The sequence below is a fragment of the Mustelus asterias genome, chromosome 27, assembly GCF_964213995.1.
Source record: "Mustelus asterias chromosome 27, sMusAst1.hap1.1, whole genome shotgun sequence".
NCBI classification, from domain to species: domain Eukaryota; kingdom Metazoa; phylum Chordata; class Chondrichthyes; order Carcharhiniformes; family Triakidae; genus Mustelus; species Mustelus asterias.
Window position 1 is genome coordinate 2,261,543 of NC_135827.1, and position 27,938 is coordinate 2,289,480.

At 43.7% G+C, this 27,938-nt stretch overlaps 1 protein-coding gene across 1 annotated transcript in view; it reads left to right on the forward strand.

Annotated features, from left to right (window-relative positions):
- Window positions 1-25,664, forward strand: part of LOC144480062 (rho GTPase-activating protein 32-like) — a 159,999-nt gene extending 134,335 nt beyond the window's left edge. Inside the window, exons 16-17 of the mRNA XM_078199235.1 lie at window positions 3,434-9,391; window positions 25,571-25,664. Coding sequence (XP_078055361.1) covers window positions 3,434-5,743 — 2,310 coding nt within the window. The 3' untranslated portion in view covers window positions 5,744-9,391; window positions 25,571-25,664. The remainder of the gene's footprint in view (window positions 1-3,433; window positions 9,392-25,570) is intronic.
- The last annotated feature ends 2,274 nt before the right edge of the window (window positions 25,665-27,938 follow it).

Consider the following 27,938-nt stretch of genomic DNA (forward strand, 5'->3'; position numbering starts at 1 on the left):
TTGGCCATTCTAAATTGCCCCTTAGTGTCCTGAGATGCGTAGGTTAGAGGGATTAGCGGGTAAATGTGTAGGGATATTGGGGTAGGGCCTGGGTGGGATTGTGGTCAGTGCAGACTCGATGGGCCAGATAGCCTCTTTCTGCACGGTAGGGTTTCTATGATTCTATGAAGACAGAAGTATAATATTTGTTCATTTCATCTGCCATTTCCTTATTATCTACTATTAATTCCCCACTCTCACTCTCTAGGGGACCAACACTCACTTTATTTACTCTTTTCCTGTTTAAATACCTGTAGAAACTCATACTATGTTTTTACATTCCTAGCTAGCTTTCTCTTGTACTGTCAAAATAAATCATAGAATCCTTACAGTGCAGAAGGAGGCCATTCGGCCCATCGAGTCTGCACCGACCATAATCCCACCCAGACCCTGGTCCCGTAACTCCTCATATTTACCCTACTAATCCCCCTGACACTACAGTTAATTTAGCATGTCCAATCAACCTAACCCGCACATCTTTGGACTGTGGGAGGAAACCGGAGCACCCGGAGGAAACCCACGCAGACGTGGGGAGAATGTGCAAACTCCACACAGACAATGACCCAAGGCCGGAATTAACCAGGCTCCCTGGCGCTGTGAGGCAGCAATGCTAACCACTGTGCCACTGTGCCGCCCCATAAATAAAGGATTTCTTTCTCCCCATAACCTTTTAGTCATTCTCTGCTGTTCTTTATATCCTGAGAAACCATCTGTCCTGCCACTCATTTTCATGCAATTGTATGTTTTTTCCTTAAGTTTGATGCCTTCCTTAACTTCTTTAGTTAACCACAGTTGGTGGTTCCTCCCTTTAGAATTTTTCTTTACAGCAGAAATATACTTATTCTGAGTACTCTGAAATACCCCTTTTCTGCTGATCACTATACCCTGTTCAGCTTCATGCCCATATAGTTGCCCCTATTAAAATTTAAAATACCAGTCTTAGACCCACTCTTCTCCCTTTCAAACTCAATGTAAAATTCTATCATATTGTGATCACTGCTACCTAAGGGTGCATTACCTGCCAAACTGTGCCATCTCATACAACTTTAATAAAGTAAATCTGAATCGATTTTCTTGTTTAAATGTGTTCAGTGTTTTTGAATAGAACAGAATGATCTTAAACAATTTGTCCACTCAAAGAAGTCACATTCTGTTCAGGGGGAAATGACTAAATGGAAATTTTTACTCAAAAATGAAATTCTATTCCTTCGCTATCCCGTTATCAGTTTGATTTTTCCGCTAATTTAGTGTTTTAAAGGGAGGGCTTGAATGAATTTGAATTGAGTCATTGATCAGTGGGGGTAAGAGAAGTTGTGTGTAACAGCATGGAAGCCTTGTAACCCCCATCTAGACAAAGGGAGAGAAATCCTTAAATGCATGAAAAAAGAAATACATCTGATCAAAAGTGAACATGTTCTAAACATTACTAATATCTTGTGAAGTAATTTATTTTAAAATTTCCTTCCCACCTTAGACTTGTGCTAATTTTAGCTGGATTCGCTAATAGTCACAGGGGTTCAAGAAGACAGCTCACCACCACCTTCTCAAGAGCAACTAGGGATGGGCAATAAATACTCGTCTAGCCAGCGATGCCCACATCCCATAAATAAATGAAATAAAAGGTCCCTTGAAACTGCGCAGCAACCTGGACCCACCCGCATAGACCCAACACGAGTCCTCCCCCTTTAAATTACTGCACTTCTGCAGCCACACAAAAAAAATTAAGATGGTCCTGTGTACTTAAATGGATAAATTGCGTATGACCAAAATAAATAGAGGGAACATCGATCAGGAATGATGCTTGTGGCTTTATGTTGAGAATACGTTTATCTGTGTCTGTCCTGAACATTTAAATATTTAATTTGCAGCTTTACATAATTTATTTCCTGATTTTTATTCCTTTCATTCCATGTGTCACTGGCAAGGTGATCAGTTATTTCCCATCCCTAGTTGTCCTTGAGAAGGTGGTGGTGAGCTGCTGCCTTGAACTGCTGCAGCCCCTGCGGTATAGGTACACCCACGGTGCTGTTAGGAAGGGAATTCTGGGATTTTGACTCAGCAACAGTGAAGGAATGAAATAGTTCCAATTTGGGGTGGTGTGTGACATGGAGGGGTACTTGCAGGTGGTGGTATTTCCATGTGTCTGCTGTCCATGTCCTTCTAGATGGTAGAGGCCACAGATTTGTAAAGTACTGTCAAATAAGTCTTGGTGAGTTGCTACAGCACAGCTTATAGATGGTACACCCTGCTGCCACTGTCTGTCACTGATGGAGGGACTGAGTGTTGAAGTTGATGGATGAGGTGCCAATCAAACTTCCTGAGTGTTGTTGGAGCTGCACTCATCAGGCAAGTGGAGATTGCCTTATAGATGGTGGACAGCTTTGGGGAGTCAGGAGATGACTCTGACCTCTGACCTGTTCTTGTAGCGACAGTATTTATATGACAGGTACAGTTCAGTTTATAATCAATGATAACTTTTAGATGCCAGTAGTGAGGATTCAGAGATGGCAATGCTATTGAATGTCAAGGGAAGCTTCCTGACCATATACCACTGTGTTGCTGACTCTGCTGTGTCTGCTCTGCCAGTGGGGCATACCCAGGGATAGTGATGGTGTCCGGAACATTGGCTGAGTTAAAATTCTGTACGTGTGACTGTGTCAGGCTATTGCTTGATTATTCTGTGGAACTGCTCTCCCAATTTTGACACAAGCCTCCAGAAGTTAATAAGGAGGGCTTTTCAGAGTTGTGTGTGCTGTAGTGCACAAAGTTTCCACACTTATATACAAGTGGAAGATGTGATACCTGACTTTAAATCTCTTTTGCATTTATTCTATAATGTTCACATTGTCGCTGTCTAGTGTGTTTATCCCTTTCTATGAGAATCTAATCATTCCGATCCTTAAGAGTTGAAAACTCTTTTTAAACATGGAGATTGTTTTCACTCTTCAAACAATAATTTGAAAATGTTATTGTTACGCAGTTCAATTTACTTTCCTCAGACGTAACAAAGTTTATATGCAAAACAAAAAGCAATTTCAGCGTTTTATACAGGAGTGCCTGAACCATGGTCCTGGGATTAGAGTCACTGATCTAAGTCTTGCTGTCAGGGGAGTTGAACGTTCATGCAGTCCGTGGTCTTGGAGAGGTCCAGGCAGAGAGTTGGAGGCAACAGAGCAGGATTCAGCAGGCAGGGAAAGAGAGGAAATTGGAGGGCAGCTTTGTGCAGAACACTGACTCGCAACTTCAAGCATCAAAAGGAGGATCAAACCTGGCTAGAGAATTGTTCATGGTATGGGGTAGGAGAAAGGAAACACCAATACTTCAAATAATATCGGGAACAAATTATTTCTTAAAATTTGGTAGCTGTCATTGATGTTTTTCTCTTCCTTTCCAGGTTCGCACAGCAGTTTCTGTAGGAATTCCCGTGATGCAGTCAGAGCCGCGTGTTCCTGAGCAGTCAGGCTCAGCTTTCAGCTCTGATAACAACTATGTCCCCCGCCCTGCCACGGTCATGGCCATTCACAGTGGACACCAGGAGAAAACAAGAGACCAAGCACCAGCAGTAAAACCGAGAGCTGAGTCTGTACCTGTGGATCGCAGTAATTACAGTAACATTCCACCAGTGCCACCCCTCCGATCTGTGGAAAGTCGGGTGCCGCCTAGTCATTCCATGTCTGATACCATTACTGCCTCCAATTTCCAATCACTCCTAGCTTCGACAACCATCCCATCATCTATAGAGGATGCCTTACCTCCACCTCCTCCTCCCAAACCACCTTTTCTTTGCCAGTCACATCCATATCATTCCAAGATGGAAAACTTGCCAGATCTAGACAACCACTTCCAACAGAAGAATGCTCATTCAATGCAGCCACTAGTCTACCAGTGCCGAGCAGACAGTGTCCCCCAGCACTTGTCCTACCAGTCCAGATCAGAAAGCACACCCCAGCATCTATTGTATGGACCACGACCCGAGAACACCCCCTCGGCTACATCTCGATTTAATAGTTTTAGCAGCCAGCCTAAAGCAGTCTCCGTTCACCTTCCCAAACCTCGGCTTTCAAGGTCAGACTACGTTCCAGTGGGGAATCCTGCTATGCGGGCATTTGTGTGTCCACATTCCCAATTTGAGGAGCCAGCATACCCCACGATAAGGCGGGTTCATTCTCTACATGTGCCTCCATCTTCCATTCGATCGGTTCCCATTTCAAGATCTGAGGTGCCTGCAGCTGATGAGCGTTTCTTCTACCAGAGACCCATCTATCAATATAAAGCCTGCCAAGCACCACCACCACCTCAGTCTGATTATCACGTCACTCAGCTACAGCCGTACTTTGAGAACGGCCGAGTTCAATACAGGTACAGCCCTTACTCCACCTCTGGGCACAACCTACATGGGACTGATGGCATGATTTATGACTTTGCAGATCCCTATGGTTCGATAAAACTGAGGCAGTTCCACTCTTTTACCAGTCGGGATATCCCGCCCTATGGTGGCAGATTTCAGGGTAAAATTTTTCCATATCCCGGGACACCGCCCTATCCACGCAATAGTGCTCATGCCAATGTGATGAGTCGAGAGCACAGTTTTGTAAGTCGTGATGTGCCACCCTCTCCAGATGTGAAACTGACCCATATGATGTGGGATCCGGAGGAGGCTGAGAAATCCCGCTTCCAGTCCATTCGACGGGAAATCCGCAGCCGTCAGAAAACCAAGGGTTTAGTGATGTCGCAGTACGACAACGTGACCCCTGTCCTGCAGGAAGAATTTGGGGGGCTGGAGATCATCCATTCCAGAAGCAAATCTGATCCTGGGAAAACTGGTATGGTGGCGAATGAGGGTAAGGAAAGGTGGTATCCTGCCACCTCAAAGACTCCAGACCCTGACCCACCTTACATCTACCAACACACGGACTGTGAACTGGATAGTGGGCCATATATTGAGCCATCGGCCCATCACCATGGACCCTTTGGAAATGGGCAGCTGGAGAAGCCAGCACTTCCTCAGAAACAGAGCACCAACAGGACCAGGAGGCCACATGAATCTCCCTATGATCTATCACAGTATGATTCCTGTCAAAGGCCCTCTGCAGACTCAAAAGGGGGACAGATGTACAGCACACACACTGCTGTTCCAACAGGCTATGGGCTGAAGCATAGACCAGATCACTCAGACTCACGAACATATCCATCTGCAACTGGTAAATATGTGCTTTCTTCTCACGAGCCTTTACGGAGTTATGAAGAATCCTTCCGAGCAACTAGTGAGAGGTCAGAATTGGAAAGACCCAAAGTGAGAGGGATTGGAGGAGACCAGTCTTCCAGAGACTGCTACAATGAGGAGGATGAGTCTGCCAGGCCATTAGTATCCAGCCAGCTGGAGAGAAGTTACAGCACCAGATTTCAGCAGCACCCAGAACCCTTGGTTAGGGAACAATCTTTCTCGTACCCATACCCGTGCTTGGGGCATGCAGGCAGTAAGCGGCACAGTACATTGACAGTAATGTCTCAGTATGATAACTTAGATGACTATCACACTCTGTCCCAGCAGCAGAGGGGAGGTCTGGGGGGAAGTGCCCCGTTTGTACCTCTGGGTTTCAGTCATCCCCAGGGGAGGACATTTAGCACTGCATTAGGCCAAGGAAGCTTCATGGCGACAGAGCTAGCCTTGCAGAGATCTGAAGCAGAAGTACACGTGGAATGAGCAGAAATTTTATCCTATGCAGTCTCTGCTGGGCAGTAGACTGCTTTATTTTTAAAAAAGATAACCAGAGTACTGTTTTTAAACACAAAATATGGCGAATATTGGATCTTTTGTGTTGTGTATTTCAAGTACATGTATGAAACGTGAGATTGCATTTGTGCCCTTGGTGAATGACTCTCAGCTCAGTGTTAATAATTAGCTGAAAACAGCATGAGGGCTCAACAGTTAAGGGAATTATCTTCCTTGTTTGCTTCTGGTGAGAAAAATGATTTGGATCAGTGAAGCCACTGAGGAGAGTTTGTTACCTGCTCTGCCTCGATCAATTACCCCTTAACCCTATCCTAATTACCCCTGCAGGGCTGGCTCTGCATTAAGCAACCCTCTGTCACCTTGTCTCCCCCACAACCTCCATTCCCCTGCTGCAGGTTTGGCTCTACCTCTGTGAAGACACCTCATCCCCAGCCGGAGTCTTTGGGGAACATTTACTGTTCCAATTGATTTTTCTTCACCTTTGTGTCAGTAACACAGTCTCTGAGAGAGTTATCCTCCCTCTATTTTGGAAATGTAGTTGATGAGAAGCACAGAGCTAGCCCTGCACTCATGTCTTGTGACTTCAGGCATACTGGGAAAAACAATTAGTTGAGAATAAAACACAAAATGGCAGCTAGCTGTTGTAGAGTGGCCATATATCCAACTCCCATCAGGCCACCTCGATGCCAGCCATATCTAATAGTTATTGAAGTTTGACAGTTAGTGAATTCAGCTGATTTTCAATATATCTATTTTTTGTTCATTATGCTTGTATGTAGATACTAATTTACCGTTCCAGGGCTTGAAACTAACTGAGATTTGAGTGTCAGACTGCACCGTCTAATTGAATATATCAAAGCTTTATCATTTTCATTACCAGTTTGAATCCAGTATATAAATTGCACGTAACTACAAGACTCCCTCGTGGAGCAATCCTTTCTATATCTCTGTGCTCTGGCTGGGGTTGTGCTCTCATTGTGACATAAGTAGGAGCAAAGCCTTGTCCCCTGCTAGCAGATGACCAATGCTATGGTGTGTACTGGGACTGCGTGCGAGGGGTTCCTGAGCACGTGGAGGCTGGTGCTTTGCGTGAGCTGATAATGTTGGCCTGAAATCCCTGCAATCTACAATTGTTTTGAAGTTGAGCCATCGTCACCTCCCTTGCCCGTTTGGACTGCCCCTTTTTGCAGATGTTTAAAGGTGTTTCAGACTCGATATTAATGTTTGTGCACAGTCTGCAGGAGAAGCAGTAACACTGTGAAATACTCAAACAGACCTCTTGTTTCTGAGTCACGTGTGTAGATTTGTTTATATAATGTTCCTATAATTTACAGAGTGACATTCAGTAAAATATTTAACCTGGAAAGGATATTAAAACTGTGATTATTTTTGTAGCAATTCCCACCCTGGTACACAAATGTTATGGGACAAATATTATTGGATTAACAAGTGAGTCAGTAACAACCATTGGGAGCCACTAACCTTAACCTTGTCCTCCAGTGACATTGTTCATGTTGATTTATACCACCGTTCAGTTTTATTCAGAAGTTAAGGCAATTTTCACATCAAATCTCTCTAACAAAATCTTCCAGTCTGAAAACTGAACCAAACAACTGGACATCTGTTATTTCCATTCTGCTAATGAGCCCAGCAGTGAGGTTTCTACCCAGTAGTCTGAGATGATCTCCCTGCGTGTTGAATTGTAATGCATAGATTACAGGCAGTACTTGGCAAGGCTGCTGTAATATGCTGAAATTATGCACTGCACTGGCCAAGGGTTCTTGAAGAGGAGAAGCCCTTGATCTGTCAACCTTCAAAGCAAGACTTCAGATATTGAAATTTAAAACAGAAAATGCTGGAAAACTCAGCAGGTCTGGCAACATCTGTAGAGAGAGAAACAGAGTTAACGTTTCAAGTCCGTATGGCACTTCAGATATTGAGACTGATTTTCGCATTCCTTCCTGAGTCGTTTAAACAGCGAGATTGATATTTTCAGAAATCAAGTATAACAGTGTGAGGGAGGTCAATTTACAAACAGTTATTGTATCATTAGATGTAAATGCAGGAATGGTCATGCATCACGTGTGGAGAGATAGAACAAACATAATATATCTGGTTGATGACTTTTCATCAGAACTGTACAAAGTTTGAGATAAACAGCTTTTAGGAAAATACAGAGGCAGGAGGATGAGGAGGAATGAACAAAAGGGAAGGTTTGTGGTAGTGTAGAGGACATATGTGGTTAAATGACAAAAGGAATGATAGTGCGAGGCAGAAGAAACTGATAATGGGAAAAGTATTGAAACAGCATGGGTTCAGAGAAGGTGTAATAAAAATGGAAAATGTTTGAAATATTGAGCAGATCAGGCAGCATCTGTCGAGAGGCTATAAAGAGTGAATTATCTTTCTGATCATAGTGATTGGATCACCATCCTAAGCAGCAGTTCACACCTCCCTCACTCCCAGTGCAGCTATCCTCTAGCATATACAATTGTCTCAAGATGTGCGTGCGCAGTGATATAGCAGAGCCCCAAAGTGAAAAACAAGTCAAAGCAATTGGAATAAGCAGGTCTGTCATCCTCTGAAAATGATGGACTAACTGGGTTGGACAACTGATGTGGGAAAGTGGAATTGAAGTAGAAGTTCAGTCACAATCTTGTTGAATGGTGGAACAGACTTGAGGAGCCATGTGGACGGTTCCTCTTCCCATTTCTTTTGAGCCCACCTTATCAGACCTGATGTGTGTTTGTAGCATTTTCTGTTTATTTCAGGTTGCTAGCATTCTCAGTTTTTATTGCTGGAAGTGAAATCTCTGGGTACCAGCAAGCTTCTTTTAAAGGTGGGATAATGAACAGGAACAATGATTTCTGCTGAGATATTCCTGTGCTGTGATGTCCACGATTCCCCATGCAAGTAGCTCGTTTCAATCTCTGCAAAGTGCTCCATGTGGACACACTGTAAAATGGCATCTGAGCTATTTTGGATTATCACTAAATACATCGTCAGTCTTGATATATGAAGGGATCAGTGTTGCAGCAGTTCCAGTTAGAGCAAGCCAGTTGTTTCAAACTATGGGAACAGCGTGAAGTGTATGTTTCACCCAGTGCCTGAGGAAACGGGTCAAGAAGTTTGTGCTTAACTCGTGCTGATAAGACTTACGACATTCGAGAAATGTATTGGCGGTATTCTTTAGGAAAAATCTAATAGCCCAACTTTGCGACACTTCTGAATTCCTGATGGATCTAGTACTGGGAGAAAGTCACCGAATGATGTCAATTGCTACCTGTAATTGATCTGTCTCTTTTCTGTCTTTTTGGTTTTATTTTGTGTTTTGGTGTAAAGTGTGAAAAGCAATGTTGTTGTAACTATGTGTAAATACTGGATTCTGTTTGTGATTCCTGTACATATTGGACACCTCTTGCTGCTGCCAACCTTGTATCGAAACTGGAGTTGATTTTCCTCTGTTTTTTTTGTACTGTATAGTGATGAGCCGGACTTGCACAATTCAGCAGTGTCGCATTGTTCCATTACACAGGATCTCAGCTGCATTACATAAAAAAAGGCAACATCAACCCAAATCATCTCTGCTCTGGTTCTCTCATTGATTGAATATTTCAGGTATATTGAGGGTAACCTAACCGACTATGTATTAATTTAGAGCACATGATTTCACCTTACACCCCCTGTCTCGATGCTGACAAACCGCATCCTGGAACAGGATGTGTGTCCTATTTGTGTGTTTGACAGTGCACTGAGCATTAAACCCCATATCCTACCCATCATCAAGATCCTTCTATCCTTCCCTTTGCACCTCCCTCACTGAAACATTTATACCTGTCTTCATTGCCTCCATACATAACTATCCCAATATCTGCTTGCTGACCTCCTTTCACTGCCTCCAGAATCTCAGACCTGTAAAAACTTCTATTTAAGTCGTGTCCTGCCCTTCTATTGCCTAGAATTTGCTACCCAACATTTGCTATACAACTCACAATTAAGTATCTTTGTCAATAAGTTTCTCGCCAACCTTAACCCATCCTATGGACGGATTTTCCAGCATCTCTTGCCAGTGCGATCTGGCAATGGGGTGGGTGAACCATGCAAAAGCCTTTGGTTGGACCAGAAGATTTTGCCAGCCGCCAATGGTTTGCTGCATCTGGTATGTGGTGGAGGGAGGATTCCCGGCTATGTCTGAAAATTCTCCAGTTTTAAAACACGAATGCATTGCTCCTCTGACTCCAGGCTCCTCTTCATCCTCCCCACCCCATCATAAATACCAAAATCTTCAGCTTCCTTAGGTCTAATCTCTGGTATTCCCTAGGCCTCACCATCTTTGAAAACCTTCTCAAGGCCTCTTCCCTCGTAACTTCCATCCAAAGCCTTAATCAGATCTAAAAATTGTTCTACTAAATAAAGCTGTGGTGCATATCCAAACTCAAGTTGTTAATGAGAACAATGTATTAGAGCAGTGAAACTTTTACATCCAAGCTCCAGAGAACGGAAAATCAAATCTTACCTTGAAATTTGAAAATTTGAATTATTTTTCTAATAATCAAGAAATATAAAGCTGGTATTTGTAAAAATGACCATGAATTTGTAACATTATAAAAATCCAACTGTTCTGCTAATGATCTTAAGAGAATGGAACCTATCATTCTTACTCCGTCTGCCTATTTGTAACTGCAGCTCTACACCAATTGCGTTGTCTCTCAGTACCCTCTGGAGTGGCCTAGCAAGGTACTCAATTCAGAGAAAGTCGAGATGAGTAACAAATGCTGGCCTGAGCAGTAGCAACTGCAATCCAGGAATCACTGTTTAGGTGCAGGGAATGAATATCTAAACTTAATGTCAAGTTGGTGTCTTGCAATTAATTTAAATATAGCACTCCAACCCAAAGAGCAAGGACTGGATGTGTGGAGACTCTCGTATTCTGTGCCTGCCCCATTGCTCTCGTTTCCTCTTTCTCACCACTGTTAAATGCAATATCCTCTATTTCCCCAAAACACCTTCTTCGATAGATCCTGAATTAGTAAAGAGCCTGAACCTAACCTGGTGTGAATGGTGATGCTGGAAGTGTTGGCTCCTACCCCATCAACTGTAAAGTGAGCAAAAGTAACATTTCCCTGAATTCATTTGTGCTCCATCCATTCACCATTTCTGTAGACTGCAATCTCTGCAAGAATTGAGCATTTCTGTTTCACGAACACGTTTTGCAACATGTCAACTGGTACATAAACTCAACAACAGTCACACTGTCAGCATGTCAGTATCAGTCTCCTTTGTTCAAAGGTTTCATTGTATATTGTCCAGTATCTCTGTGGACCTAATTCTTTGTGAAATTGCTAAGTTAAGACACCCGATTCCCAATATTGTTTGTGTTAGTTTTCATGCACTCTTACACCATGGTGCACAATGCCAATTACGTGCTCCTATCTTATACACTTCACTTTATTGTGACATATTTACAATTATATCTACAGCAGTATGAGTAATTTTACCTTTTCTAAGAATCTTCAACTCCAGTTCTCGGCTTCATCCTCTGTGGCGACACCTCTGCCAACCACTTGTCAACCAATCAGCACTCTCTTCTCATGCAGTTTACATTGCTGTTCCCTTTATTGTTGGTTTATCTTGTGTGTCTGTCCTGATGAGTTAAAGACAAAAAGCTTCAATAGTATGTCTTTTTTCATAAGTTCTCTGTTGGTGTTCCCAGGATGCAGGGTGTTCTCTGCACCTTTTTGTTTTGACCAATTAGAATGACAATGGGTTAACAAACAAAAGTAACTGTGATCAGGGCCCTTATAGGACACGATTAATATAGAAAAGATCATTGATGCATTCAAACCAAGTGAGCGTAAATAGGCAACAAAGTTCCAACAAAAGAAAGACATAATTTCCCAATCAAATCAAAATGTAATCAGTGTTGTTAAGATGCTATAGCTATGGCACACTTTGGACAAGCTAGCGTTCTCGAGATATAGCAGAGACTCATTTACCTGAACATCAGCAGAGGAACTATATAATTCTGGGTCACTAAAGAGTCTATAGCATTTCCATAAAGATTATAGGAGAAGAATCCCTGCAGAATGACACGCAATTTGCTTCACGTCAGAGGATATCACAGTTACAAATGATGCATCATCTTTCCAGAAGGTCTCTTTCAGTTCTGCAAGACTGCAGTTTCATCACCAGCAGAGACATATTCATGAAGAATACTCCTCTTGAACGTAGAATCAAAAAAGCATTAAAGCAACTGATTTAGTTGTACCTGGTAAAAAAGCAACTGGTGAAAGCACTTTGCAAAGATATTGCATCTCTGTCAACACACTGCTCACACCTGTACTCTTCTTCATCTCCCTGCTCACACCTCTACTCTTCTTCATCTCCCTGCTCACACCTCTACTCTTCTTCATCTCCCTGCTCACACCTCTACTCTTCTTCATCTCCTGCTTACACCTCTACTCTTCTTCATCTCCCTGCTCACACCTCTACTCTTCTTCATCTCCCTGCTCACACCTCTACTCTTCTTCATCTCCCTGCTCACACCTCTACTCTTCTTCATCTCCCTGCTTACACCTCTACTCTTCTTCATCTCCCTGCTCACACCTCTACTCTTCTTCATCTCCCTGCTCACACCTGTACTCTTCTTCTTCTCCCTGCTCACACCTGTACTCTTCTTCATCTCTCTGCTCACACCTGTAATCTTCTTCATCTCCCTGCTCACACCTGTACTCTTCTTCATCTCCCTGCTTACACCTCTACTCTTCTTCATCTCTCTGCTCACACCTGTAATCTTCTTCATCTCCCTGCTCACACCTGTACTCTTCTTCATCTCCCTGCTTACACCTCTACTCTTCTTCATCTCCCTGCTCGCGCCTGTAGCCTTCAACATCTCATTTTCCACATTCGTTATTTTCTTTTCAATGAAATTATCATCAATCACAGCTGATCCATCGCATGGGAGACTGACCATTTTGGGGGGGCGAGCCAACGGTCAGACACATATGTAGAGTAAGAACACAAACATTCTTCACTTCCACTGCAAGAGAATTATCCATCTTCTGCTTCAGTTCCATCCTCTGGTGCAGTGATCTCCACCATGTGTAGGGCAAGGAGGCAGGTCATGAATCCACCCATGTCCCCGTCTCCCAACCGGAACAGGAACTGAACCCTGTGCTCATGGCACTAACTTGATCCCAACCAGGCGCATACTCCAACCTCCCCCTCCAAATGAACTTTGTTTCTGTGGTGACATGCTTTTACATGCATGTTTATGGCCAGAGCTGTGAATAGTGATGGTAGAGGCTCTCCAGGAATCTCTCCTGTTCTTGCTACCTGCCATTGGTGTGTGTTGGAAGATATAGAAAATATGAACAGGAGTAGGCCATTCAGCCCTTTGAGCCTGCTCTGCCATTCATAGAATCATAGAGACGTACTGCATAGAAACAGGCCCTTCGGCCCAACGTGTCCTTTTTTTAACCAGTAAGCTAGTCCCAATTTCCCTCATTTGGCCCATATCCCTCTATACCCATCTTACCCATGTAACTGTCTAAATGTTTTATAAAAGACAAAATTGTACTCGCCTCTACTACTACCCCTGGCAACTTGTTCCAGTCACTCACCACCCTCTGAAACAAATTGCCCCTCTGGACGCTTTTGTATCTCACCCCTCTCACCTTAAACCTAAGCCCTCTAGTATTAGATTCCCCTACCTTTGGGAAAAAATGTCAACTATCTAGCTGATCTATGCCCCTCATTATTTTATAGGCCTCTATAAGATCACCCCTAAGTCTCCTACACTTCAGGGAAAAACGTCCCAGTCTATCCACTCTCTCCTTATAACCCAAACCATCAAGTACTGGTACCATCCTAGTAAATCTTTTCTGCACTCTTTCTAGTTTAATAATACCCTTTCTATAATAGGGTGACCAGAACTGTACACAGTATTCCAAGTGTGGCCTTATCAATGTCTTGTACTACTTCATTATGATCATGGCTGATCATCCAAATCGGTAACCTGCTCCTGCTTTCCCCCCATATTCTTTGATCCCTTTAGCCCCAAGAGCTGAATGGTTTCCCCCATATCCTTGGACTGTGACCATTGGGAACATCCTTACTGCACCTACCCTGCCTAGCCCTGTTAGAACAAAGAAAATTACAGCACAGGAACAGGCCCTTCGGCCTTCCAAGCCTGCACCGACCATGCTGCCTGACTTAACTAAAACCCCCTATGCTTCCGGGTACCATATCCCTCTATTCCCATCTCATTCATGTACTTGTCAAGATGCCCCTTAAAAGTCACTGCCGTATCCGCTTCCACTACCTCCCCCGGCAACGAGTTCCAGGCACCCACCACCCTCTGTGTAAAAGCTCTGCCTTGTACATCTCTTTTAAAACTTGCCCCTTGCACCTTAAACCTATGCCCCCGAGTAATTGACTCTTCCACCCTGGGAAAAAGCTTCTGACTGTCCACTCTGTCCATGCCTCTCATAATCTTGTAGACTTCTACCAGGTCTCCCCTCAACCTCCGTCGCTCCAGTGAGAACAAACCAAGTTTCTCCAACCTCTCCTCATAGCTAATGCCCTCCATACCAGGCAACATCCTGGTTAATCTTTTCTGCACCCTCTCCAAAGCCTCCACATCCTTCTGGTAGTGTGGTAACCAGAATTGAACGCTATATTCCAAGTGCGGCCTCACTAAGGTTCTATAAAGCGTCAACATGACTTGCCAATTTTTAAACTCAATACCCCAGCCAATGAAGGCAAGCATGCTGTATGCCTTCTTGACTACCTTCTCCACCTGCCTTGCCACTTTTGGTGACCTGTGTGCCTGTACACCCAGATCCCTTTGCCTATCAATACTCCTAAGGGTTCTGCCATTTACTGTATATTTCTTATCTGTATTAGACCTTCCAAAATGCATTACCTCACATTTGTCCGGAATTTATATGTTTCTATGAGAAACCCCCCTCATTCCCCTGAACTCCAGTGAATATAATCCTAATGCAATCAATGTCTCCTTGTACGTCAATCCTGCCATCCAGGAATCAGTCTAGTAAACCTTCACTGCATTCCTTCTACAGCAAGAACATCCTTCCTCACTCAAGACCAAAACTGCACATAGTATTCCAGGTATGATTTCACTAAGGCCCTGTATAATTGCAGCAAGACATCCCTGCTCCTGTACTTGAATCTTCTTGCTAAGAAGGCCAACATACCAATTGCCTTTTTTACTGCCTGCTGCACCTGCATGCTTACCTTACTGTCTGAGGACACCCAGGTCTCATTGCACATTCTCCTCTCTCAAGCCACAGCCATCCAAGGAAGGTTTTGCAGATTGATACTCAAAACTATATGACCACAATATTCACACAACACACTGCTAGAATGAACCCTATCAAGTCAGTAACATCGAGCACTTTTGTTAAAAGAGAACACTTCAATACAAGACACATAATTGTGAAAATCATTAGCTAATCCACATGTACTCTTCTCCAAGGTCTAAATAACTAACTAGTCCACTTTTCTAATAATCATTGTGCAGTGAAGGACCTAATATAAATGGGGACAGTGCTGTTCCTGTTGCAAATCCCTCATCTTTCTGTTGTGCCCAGTGAAGTTGTGTCCTATTCATAACTTCAAATATGGACTGTGAACCTATGGAAGTTTCTGGAACTGACTTTTATTTTTTAAAAGGACATTGCCAAGGCGGTGAAAATAGCTGCAAAGTGTCAGGTGATACTTGCACCATCAACACAGACGATTTCCAGCTTTCCAAAAGTTGTAAGTGTTGGGTGCGGGCCTTCCCCCGGAACGGGCGTACCAAAATGAATGCTACCAGTGGGATTTGCATGTGCTATTATCTTATGATTAACTCAAAGCTTAAAATCAATAGCCCTCTAGACATTTATCTCTAAGATCAATGCTTCACTAAAGAACTGAAGAGACAAAGATAAATATGCAAGACCACCATTGATCTCCTATAGTATATCAATGATATAGTGTTTCATTAGGTGGACAATGACTTGGTCATGTGACTGAAATTGGCTTCTGATATTGAAATCCTTTATTACTCCTAGACCCCGGAAAAGATCTGGGCAGTCTGTGGAAGATGCTGAAAGAGAGGGTTAGTAACTTGAGCCCACAATAAAGGTAGTCAATACATTATTTAAAGAATGGTGTTCTTTATATAAATAAATAATGAGACTTAGCAATAGTAACTCAGCAGAGCAGTAATAATAATGAAAACGGGAGCACTAGTAAAACAGGTTTTGTTTCAAAACACTGTCTTGCAGATTAAAAGCCTGCCAAACCTGCACATGTTCACAATCTCAACAGATGCCAGTAAAACAATTACGTAGGAGAAAAGACTTATATGAACATTGAACTGAAAATGAGGCTCTGTATCACCTCTCTTCACCCCGCCCCCTATATTTCAATCTCCCATTCGGCGACAGTGAAAATAATGTCTTAATTATACAAAAGTTTGTCAGCCTTGTAGTTGCTTTGTGACCTATGCACTAATACTGGTGAATCTTGTAATGGTGGATCTAGAACCTTCTGCCATGTTAGCTGTAATGGTTACTGACTTGGAAACGTCTCCTGACTTTGGGTCAAACCATAAATGAATATGATCTTGGTGTCTGCGAACAGCTCTTCCCTTTCGCAGTCTCACAACCCAAGATATTGGCCCACACTGATTTAAAATTATTCCCGGTAAACACCTCTGGTTGCTACCAAAGTTCCTGATATAAACCTGTCCATCCGGTTTGAACTGACTCTCTTTGGTGTGATGGTTGTGTCACTCCTTTTGATTTTCTTGTCTCCTGCTCAGTCGCTCTGAGATCTGGATGAAGCAGATCTAGGTGAGACTTCAGCCTTCTACTCAACAACAATTCTGCCAGAGAGCCTGGTTGTGGATTGTGGCATGATGTGATGCTGGACTAAAAATCAGGAGAGCTTTCACTTGCCATTCTCTTCAATCAGCTCACGCTGCCAAACCATTCAAAACCAGATGAAACAGTGCAATACACACATGACCTGTACCATTCTTTTGCAATGATTTTTGAAATAACGTGTGTAAACATAATGTCGTTATCCGAAACAAGCAAATCTTGTAAACCGTGAGTTGCAAAATTTTGAAGTAGCTTCTCAATGGTAGCAGGAATTGTAATAATATTCATGATATGAACTTCCAACCATTCAAATGTGCCTCGACAACAAGCAAAAACATGAAAGGTGCCGCAATGTCTAGATGAAGTCTGGACCTTGCTCTATCAGGCCACTTCCAAGGATGAAGTGGTGCGGGTGGCACCACCTTCTGGTTTATTTGACAAGTGGAACAAGACACTTCCTTGTTCTCCAAGTCCAGATCCATACCAGGCCACCAAATACATGACCTGGCTCGACTTTTCATTCTAGAGGCACCTGGATGAGGCTCATGAATTTCATCCGTGACTTGCGAATGACCAGGGAGAAGAACAACCACTCTTGATCCCCACAGCATGCATCCATCCTGCACACTGAACTCATCCCTACGCTTCACGTAAGGTTTCAACTCATCATCTTCAATAATAGTTGGTCATCTTTGCATCAGAAATCTTTTAACTTGTGATAAAATAGGCTCTCTGTCACTGCTTAATCTGCTTTGCACTCACTGGAGATTGGACAAGTCTCTCTAGTAAGAAAATTGTTTTGGGGACACAATACCTTGGATGGTAAATCTGATAAAGCGAGATGACTCAAAATGCATTTGCATTTTCTGAGGCCATGAGAGGAATGCACTTTGACTCACTGAAAATACTCATCAAGGACTTGTGGTCGGTACATTTGGTGAATGAACAACAATAGAGCTACTGATAGAATCTCCTCACTGCAAAAACAACAGCTAGATCTTCTTTGTCCACCTGTGAATATCCCTTTTCATCCTTTGTCAGTGTCCTAGATACAAAACCGATGGGTTTTTCAGACCCATCCTCCATTAGATGAGAAAGTACCACCTACACACTATAGGACAAGACATCACACAACAGGATCGGTTCCCTGTCTGGATCAAAGTGGATTTGTGGGTTAGCCGATTCACAACCTTGAAAACCTTCTTCTGTGTGGACTCCCAATTCCATTTGGTTTCTTTGTGCTGAAGTTGATTCAGTGGTGCCAACACTGTAGACACATCTGACAAGAACATAAGAACATAAGAAATAGGAGCAGGAGTAAGCCATCTAGTCCCTCGAGCCTGCCCCGCCATTCAATAAGATCATGGCTGATCTGAAGTGGATCAGTTCCACTTACCCGCCTGATCCCTATAACTCCTAATTCCCTTACCGATCAGGAATCCATCTATCCGTGATTTAAACATATTCAACGAGGTAGCCTCCACCACTTCAGTGGGCAGAGAATTCCAGAGATTCACCACCCTCTGAGAGAAGAAGTTCCCCCTCAACTCTGTCCTAAACTGACCCCCCTTTATTTTGAGGCTGTGCCCTCTAGTTCTAGCTTCCTTTCTCAGTGGAAACAATCTCTCCATCTCTACCCTATCCAGCCCCTTCATTATCTTATAGGTCTCTATAAGATCCCCCCCTCAGTCTTCTAAATTCCAACGAGTACAAACCCAATCTGCTCAGTCTCTCCTCATAATCAACACCCCTCATCTCTGGTATCAACCTGGTGAACCTTGTTCTCACATTTCGCCCCACCAGCCTCCGCATGCAAAGCATAATCCACCGCCATTTTTGCTAACTCCAGCGTGATGCCACCAGTAAACACATCTTCCCTTCACTCCCTCTGTCAGCATTCCGCAGAGACCGTTCCCTCGAGGATAACCTAGTCCACTCTCCCGTCACCATGGCACAATCGCAGAAGGTGTAACACCTGTCCCTTTACCTCTTCATGCTCACCATCCAAGGTCCAAAACACTCATTCCAGGTTAAGCAGCGTTTCACTTGCACCTCTTTCAATTTGGTCTATTGCATTCACTGCTCCCAATGTGGTCTCCTCTATATCAGAGAGACCAAGCGTAGACTGGGTGATTGTGCACAGACCGAAGGTGCTCAGCAAAGCATTCAGGACCCTGACCTTCCGGTTGCTTGCCATTTTAACACATGATGCTGCTCCCATGCCCACATGCCTGTCGTTAGCCTGCTGCAATGTTCCAGTGAAGCTCAACGCAAACTGGGGGAACAGCATCTCATCTTCCGGCTCGGCACTTTACAGCCTTCCGGTCTCAACATCAAATTCAACAACTTCAGATGATTAGCTCTACCCCACCTCGACCTCTTTGTTTTCATTTTATTTTTAACTGTTCTCTACCTTTTATTTCTTTATTGTCTTGCTTTATTTTTCTTTTCCTCCACTCTTTCCCCAATTTTATTCCCCTTTTCTTACATTTTCTCCCCCTTTGCTTCCCCTTACCCCTTTTTTCTCAATTTACCTCTTCTTTCCCCCCCCCCCCCCCCCCAATCTTCTGTCACAGCTTACCCTCTGATTTCAGCTTCTTTGCTGTTTGGTCATTCGCACCTTCTATTCTCTCAATGGACTGCCATTAGCACTTCTTAATCTTTCCCCTTGTTTTTGTGGCTATGACTCATCTTTCATTCCCTCACCCTGCAGTATAAATATCTCCAACTTTCTATGCCTTTTAGCTTTGACAAAGGGTTATCTGGACTGAAATGTCAGCTCTTTTCTCTCCTTACAGGTGCTGCAGACCTGCTGAGATTTTCCAGCATTTTCCCATTTGGTTTTAGCATTCCACAATAGTTCACAAGCCCACAAATGACCTGAGCTCTGACACATTCCTGGCTTGGATTTTCCTTAATGGCTCAAACTTTCTCCTCCACAAGAGATAAGCCTTATGCAGTGATTCTGTGGCCTAGATATTCTACACTTTCTGCCTGGAAAATGCATGTGCGCCTCTTCAGATGCAGTCCAGCCTCTGATAACCATTCTACAACTCGATCCGGATTGCGGAGATGCTCTTCCTTAGTCTTCCGTGTAATTAAAGTGTCATGTAGGCTGCAAATGAGGAATGCCTTGTAACAGGTTGTCCATCATCCTTTGAAAGATTGCTGGACTGGACGATACGCTAAAAACCAAATGATTGCACATGAACAAACCTTTATGTGTGTTGATAGTCACCTACTGCTTGGAATCTTCCTCAGACTCATACAATCCCTATGGTACAGAAGGAGGTCATTCAGCCCATCAAGTCTGCATCGAAGTTCCAATAAAGCATCCCACCCAGGCCCTATCCACGTAATGCTATGTATTTACCCCGCTAATCCCCCAACCCACTCATTCTGGGACACTAAGATTGGCAATTTAGCATAGCCCATCCACCGAACCTGAACCCTCTGGACTGTGGGAGGAAACCCACGCAGACACGGGGTGAACGTGCAAACTCCACAAAGACAGTCATCTGAGGCCAGAATTGGACCTGGGTGCCTGGTGCTGTGAGACAACAATGGTAGCCCCCATGCCGCCCCCGTGTCCAGCTCGTAGTCACCACATATGCACATTTTAAGGACAGGAATAATTGGAGCTGTCCAATGAGAAAACTGAATAGGCTCAAGATTCTAAGCCTTTGCAGCCGTTCCAACTCCTCCTCCACTTTCCTTCGCATGGTCTAGGGCACTATTCTGGGCTTGAAAAAGCGAGGAGTACGCTGAGGATCTACGTAAAACTTCACAGTAGTACCAAGCAATGTACCCAGTTCATTCTTGAACACATCCGAATACTTCCTAACAACATCCTCGGTCATCCTCATGTGCTTGATCTCATTTCAAAGCCCCACTTCAATGGAATTTTGCTGAGCCAGTCACGCCCTAGCAAACCCAACCCCTTTGCTTTGACCACAAGGAGGTGTGCCCTTGCTTCTTGACCGTTAAACGCAATATGGACTTCCAATGCCTCGAGCAAAAGTATAAACTCTCCGTTGTATGTCCGAAGATTAATCTCTGCTGGAGTATGGGCTGGCATTCGTTTAGAGTCCCACGTTGACTCTCGATCTCTTCACTAATTATGGATGTGGAGACTCCTGTGCTGCCTCCATCTTGATTTGGTTTCCACCCACCACCACTGGGGTATAAACAGGCTCCGGTCCCCTCTCATTAGCATTAAACATGTTGTACCATGTCCAGGAAATTACAGGCAGGTGAGCCTTTTGTCAATGGTAGGGAATTTTTTGGGAGAAGATTCTTAGGGACATGATTTACTCACATTTGGAAAAATATTGACTTATTAATGATAGGCAGCATGGCTTTATGCGGGGAGGGGGGGGGTCGTGTCTCACAAACTTGATTGAGTTTTTTGAAGATGTGACAAAGATGATTGATGAGGGAGGGCGGTGGATGTTGTCTACATGGACTTTAGCAAGACCTTTGACAAGGTCCCTCATGGCAGAATGATACAGAAGATGAAGTCACATGGGATCAACGGTGAGCTGGTAAGATGGATACAGAATTGGCTTGGCCATAGAAGACAGAGAATAGCGGTGGAAAGGTGTTTTTCTGACTGGAGATCTGTGATCAGTGGTGTTCCGCAGGGATCAGTGCTGGGACCCCTATTGTTATATGTGTATATAAATAAATGGATTGGAGGAGAATGGAGGTGGTCTGATTAGTAAGTTCGCAGACGCACTAAGATTGGGGGAGCTGCAAATAGTGAGGAGGATTGCCAGACGATACAGCAGGATGTAGATAGGCTGGCGACTTGGGCGGAGAAATAGTAGATGGAATTTAATCCAGACAAATGTGAGGTGATTATTTTGGAAAGTCTAATGCAGGAGGGAAGAGTCTTGACTGTAACACTACATTCTGCACTCCCTCGTTTCCTTCTCTATGAACAGTATGCTTTGTCTGTATAGCGCACAAGAAACAATACTTTTCACTGTATGTTTATACATGTGACAATAATAAATCATATCAAATCAAAGTATACAGTAAATGGCAGAACCTTTAGAAGCATTAACATACTGAGGGAACTAGGCGTACAGGTCCACAGTTCCCTGAAAGTGCCAACACAAGTGGATAAGGTAATCAAGAAGGTGCATGTCTGCCTTCATCGGTCAGGGTGTAGAGTATAAAAATTGTCAAGCCATGTTACAGCTGTACTGAACTTTACTTAGGCCACATTTGGAATAATGCGTACAGTTCTGGTCGTCACATTACCAGAAGGATGCAGAGACTTTGGAGAGGATACAGAAAAGGTTTATCAGGATGTTGCCTGGTTTGGAGGATATTAGCTATGAGGAGAGATTGGACAAACTTGGTTTGTTTTCACTTGAACGTCGGAGGCTGAGGGGAGACCTGATAGAAGTTTGCAAAACTGAGAGGTATGGATAGAATGGAGGTTGGAGTCTTTTTCCCAAGATAGAAATGTCAATAATAGGTTTAAGGTGAAAGGGGGAAAGTTTAAAGGAGATGTGAGAGGCAACTTCTTTTACACAGAAGGTGGTAAGTGCCTGGAATGTGCTACTAGAGGAGGTGGTAGAAACAGATACAATCGCAACATTTAAGAGACATCTTGACAGATAGATGAATAGGCAGGGAATAGAGGGATACAGATCATGTAGAGGCAAAAGGTCTTTATTTAGGAAGGTGTCAAGTGTGGGCACAGGCTTGATGGGCCGTAGGGCCTGGTCCTGGACTGTACTGTTCTTTGTAAGTATGCTCCCCTGCCTGCTCCAAACTTTCCACGTGTTGCAGAGCTGCTTGAGACTTCTTCAAAATTAAATGTTCTTGCCTAGCCTTCGCCTTGCCTTTCACTAAATGCCCTTCTTGCTGCATTGGTGAGAAACAGCACCCATTAACTTGCAATGATTCACATAATGTGACCTTCCACCCCAAAAACAGCCATTGCTTTCACCTTTCATCTTTCCGCTTCTTTCTGTACCTGGAGCGGTACAACCACCCCCACCGCCACCCACAAACCCCCCCCCCCCCCCCCCGCCCCCCTGCAACCCCCCAAATCTGCGCATCACCATTACCCTTCTGAATATCTTTAACAATGCTGGCAGCCATTTCCATGCCCTGAGAAATTTCGAGAGCCTTCTGAAAGATAAGTATGGCGTCACTCTCAACAGCCAACGCTGAACACTGTTCTTGTTAATGCCACAGATCAGCCTATCTCTAAGCATATCTTCCAAAACTGCTCCGAAATCAAAGTGTTCTGAAAGCTTGCATAATTCTGCCACAAAATTGGCTACTGACTGACCCGCTTTTCGAAAATGGCTATGAATTTTGAAGCTTTGAACAATCTCAGAAGTATTTGGGTTATGCTAATTGTCTACTAGAGCAACTAAATTGGCAAGTGAAATCTCCCCTGCTTTCCATGGCTTGGCCAGATTCCTTAGAAACCTGTAAGTCTTTATCCATACACGCTCAGAATCGAATGCTGCTTCACTGCGCCTTCTATTCCATTCGCAAAAAATAAATGCAGCAACCTCTCCGTGTATTCAGCCCAGTCCTCGCTTCTCTCATTGGACTCGCTGACTGCCTCGAATGTAGCCATGGTTCTGCTAATTTGAAATTCTATTGAATAAATTCACAATGTAAATTAGCTACTCACTGTATGCAACCTCATGATGTTCTGCCAAACATCAAAAATTGTTGTTTTCACTTTCCGCTTTCTCCTCATTGCCAGAAAGATGTGTAACCTGACACCACAATAAGGTAGTCGAATGCACTGTTTAAAAGAATGATCTTCTTTATATAATAAAATAATAAAGTTTAACAATAAAAGTAACTCAACAGAATAGTAATAACAATGAAACAGGAGCACGGATAAACAGGTCTTGCTTACAAAACATTCTCTTGCAGACTAAGAGCCCGCACACGCTCAGAACCCTCAACAAACACCAGTAAAACAATTACGTAGGAGAAAAGGCTTAAAGAACACACTGAACTCAATGTGACACTCTGCAACAGACAGCAACTGCAGAAAAGGCAGTGTCAACTTTGCTTTTAGGAACTGGGAGGCCTTGAAATCTTTACAAGCCTTTTATCCTGATTCAAAGCTTCAAGTACATCTTTGAAGAAATTTGATCTCCACAAAAACTACAAGTACCTCACTTTGCAACATACTGAACTTTCATTCGCTTCAAGTGAATCCTGCAACAATTCAGATATCTGACTTCAACTGTTTGAACCCATCTGAACTACAAATACAATTTTTTTAATGGGGCCTGTAATGATTGATCTACAATAAGGCAACCACGTGAAGTCTTCACTATTATTTTGATTTAACACTTGTAGAAGTGCACTATTTTCTTTAATTGTATTTTTTTTGAGTGTGTACTGTGTGACTGGTGTAGCATTTAGATTTTCAGGCTGAGTGTATGAATAAATCCTCTTTATTTTAACCCACTGAAGCCAGCTGCTGGTTCATTAAATTGACCACATGCTAAAGGGGCTCGGAAACATGCACATAGCTTCCCAAAAAACCACAATGATTGTGGACAAGAAGGGAATTGGATCGTGACAGGAGTGGTTGGTTCCAGTTTATTTCTCTCCCCCCCCCCCTCTGTTTTGCAGAATTAACGTTGAAGTGTTAGTTGGGTCATCCAATGAGTTTTGAAACCAATAGTAACCACCAGTCTTCAGTGTGTCATTGTCAATATCATCAAGACGCTTCTGAAACAGGATAGTGGTTCCAAAGCTTCACTGTATTAACCTGTTTAATTTCAGAAACATTGGCAGAAAGAATGAGGTCTGTGCTCTGAGTAAATGAGAGGTGAAAGTAACTCGAGACGTTTAAGCTCTAGAAGGAGCAAGGGAAGAGATGGAGCTGCTGTTAAGGTTGATTTGAGTAGATTTTAATCTTCATTTTAACACAAGGATGGAGAAAGGATAAATTGGCACAAATATTTACAGTTTAGGAGAGGTCAGAGCTCACAGACCATAGCAAGATCAATAATGTAGGAACCTGCATTTTTATAACACCTTTACAACCTGAGGGTGTCCCAAAGATCTTTAAAGCCAGTTTAACAAACTTAATGACCTCATCAAGATTGTAGTTCTTACTTTGTTTATGTCTCTCTTACTCCAGCATGCCTTCCGGAGCTAACCCACTTTAGCTCCTACACTTGCAAAGCTCTCTCTCTTGCTTCCAAAACCTCTCCAATCGCAACAGGACACTTTACGCCACTTCCTGCCTGCATTCCTAAGCACTAAGAAATAGGAGTGAGTACTCCATGTGGCCCTTGAACCTACCCCGTCATATTCACATCATGCCTGATTTATCTCAATTCCAATTTTCCAACACATTAACTTTCTTCCTTCACTACAACCTGGTCCCAGAGAGCGAGGGCGCTGGCTCTGACTTGCTTATGCCTCTCTGCTGGCTGATTTGTCATGCACCCATTGACCTTACTGAAAGAAAGATGAGTTCCTTCATGTTCCTCACTGGTCTGTAACCATCTCTGTAGCTACATCAGAGAACCAGGTTCCCCTGATTGCTTCTAAAATTCATTCTTGGGATATGGGTCTTGCTGACAAGGTCGCAATGTTTATTACCCATTTCTAATTGATTCCTTAGGGCAAACAGGAGAAAATCCCATTACAACACACATCCTGATACCAAAAGGGAACATAGCCATCAACATCATTGCTAGAGAGAGGGCATGCAGCTTTAGAGATGGTCAGGCTGGAGGTCACAGCTTCACAGTGTTTGGGAATCCATCTTTCCTTCTCTGCTTTCACTCTCTCTCAGTCACTGCCTCACACTCTCTCCCTCTCAATCACATGTTCCTCACTTGCTATTGCCCACACATCCTAACCCTTCTGTCTTTCTGATCTTTTTTAGGTCCATCAGATGACTCAGGCACTGCTTTCACACAGGCTAAGGGGAGAAAAAGCCCCTCCAGAAGATGCCCCACTTTAATCTTCCCAAGCACCAGTACAGAAATCAGCTCCCATCCTGGTCCAGTTAGTGCGAGGGCTCTGCACTGGGACCTCAGTGAGCACAGTGGAAAGAGTTCACCACAAGTCAACCTCAGGTCCCTAGCTCTGCTGAAGGAGAGATGCAGAGATCGAGTGGACAGAAACTGGGCGATCGAGTGGACAGAAACTGGGAGATCGAGTGGACAGTAACTGGGCGATCGAGTGGACAGAAACTGGGAGATTGAGTGGACAGAAATTGGGAGATCGAGTGGACAGAATCTGGGAGATTGGGTGGACAGAAACTGGGAGATCGAGTGGATGTTTTTTGAAGAGAATTTCTCCAGACCACACCAGCCTGGAACAAAGCAGGCGACTGGTGAAATTGGGGGAATCATTTCCACAGTCATGTTCCTGTTGTTGGGGAATTTTACCACCAGGGAAGAGAGCAGACAGGCTTCCTGCTCCGAGTCAGTGCTCAACTTTTCTGATGACAGTGGGGAGGCCGCAAAGTAAATGGAGGCCATCTTGCAGCAGCAGCTGGTGGTTTGGGGGAAATGTTTTTCTAAGCAGAGGGGACTGCAGGCAGGGAAGGTACCAGCACTTGCCTCGGATGTTTCCTCTCAGCAGTGATTTTATAATTTTAAAAAATGATCTTCAACCTCTCTTCTGGAGGCTGCAAGGACCCCTTCCTTCCTCCGCAGCGTCTGGGATTGGCCTGGGGTCTCCAGGAATTCAACATCAATCTCCAGATCACTGCTGATTGTGACCCTGGAGAAAAATCACTGGGACATTAAAAAGATGTTTTTTAAATTTCATTTGTCTTGAACGTTTCTCTTCACCAGATATAAAAACATTGAAAATAGGGAAAAATGTCTTTGGTCCACAGTCAAGCATCATCCAATTGGGTAATGAATCTTTTTGCTTCCATTTGGCATCGGAAGGCCGTGCGTCACGGGGATGGACGTGTTGGCCGACTAATGGCCGGAGTGAGGAGAAAATTCATGAGATAAAACCTCCAAGAATATATTTAGTTATAATTGGCAATTCTAGCAATGGCCACGTTCATGATGGCTCGACTGAGATGGCAGCTCTTTGTAAGAGGACTTCCTGCCAAATGAGAGGTGTATATCCCGTCTCCAGTCAATTAATGCTTCGCACAATGTTAACTGGCTGCGGGGCTGCCGATATCAGCAGGGTTATGTTCCCTATCACCCTTTTCAGTGGTGGGGCAAACTTTGTCCATTCTAATCAAGGATAACCTTAGCTAAGACCTACAATGATGATGACAGACCATCTGGAAAATCCTGCCTTTTGTCTCTCTCTTTTCCTGTCTTATTCTCACACACCTCTGTCTCTCTCTCTGTCACTCTCTCTATCTGTCGCTCTCTCTCTCTCTATGCCTCTTTCTCTCGCAGTCCTGCCCTTGGAACAGGATCATTTGCTGTCAGTCTCTGCTGCTATCAGATCCTTTGTGACTGAGCTTATAGAATCGTAGAATGGTTAAAGCAGAAAGGAAGGCCATTCAGCCTATCATATCCATGCTAGCTGTTTGCAAGAACAAGTCACCCAGTCCATTCCTCTGCCCTTCCCCCATAACCCTCCAAATCCTCTCTTTGGAAAATCATTTAATTCCCTTTCGAAAGCCTCGGTTTCGAAGTCAAAAGTTTATTTATTGGTGTCACAAATAGGCTTACATTAACGCTGCCAAGTAGTTACTGTGAAAATCCCCTAGTCGCCACACACTGGTGCCTGTTCGGGTACACAGAGAGAATTTAACATGTCCAATGCTCCTAACCAGCACGTCTTTCGGACTGTGGGAGGAAACCCACGCAGACACAGGGAGAACGTGCAGATTCCGCACAGACAGTGATCCAAGCCGGGAATTGAACCCGGGTTCCTGGCGGTGTGAGGCAGCAGTGCTAACCACTGTACCATGCCAGTTGCCACTGCCTCCACCACTTCAGGCAGCGCTTTCCAGATCCCAACCACTCACTGTGCAAAAAAAGACTTTCCTCACAGTGTTGCTTGTTTTTCACTCCACTGTAGTTGCTGAATGCTGAATTAAAAACCCCGGCAAAAGGAAGTGGCTGACATTCAGGTTCATCGTGCACAGGAGAGCTTACAACAATTATACCAAATGTTTATTTGTGATCAGAATTGTAGTTCCTGGCTCATTTATTTCCTGAAAAGAAAATTAAAATGACCTTTAGAATTGATATCAAAGTGAAGAAATCAGTAAGGTTGAATTTGCATGTAACTCCCTCACCAGCAGGGGTCAGGCCAAGACAGCT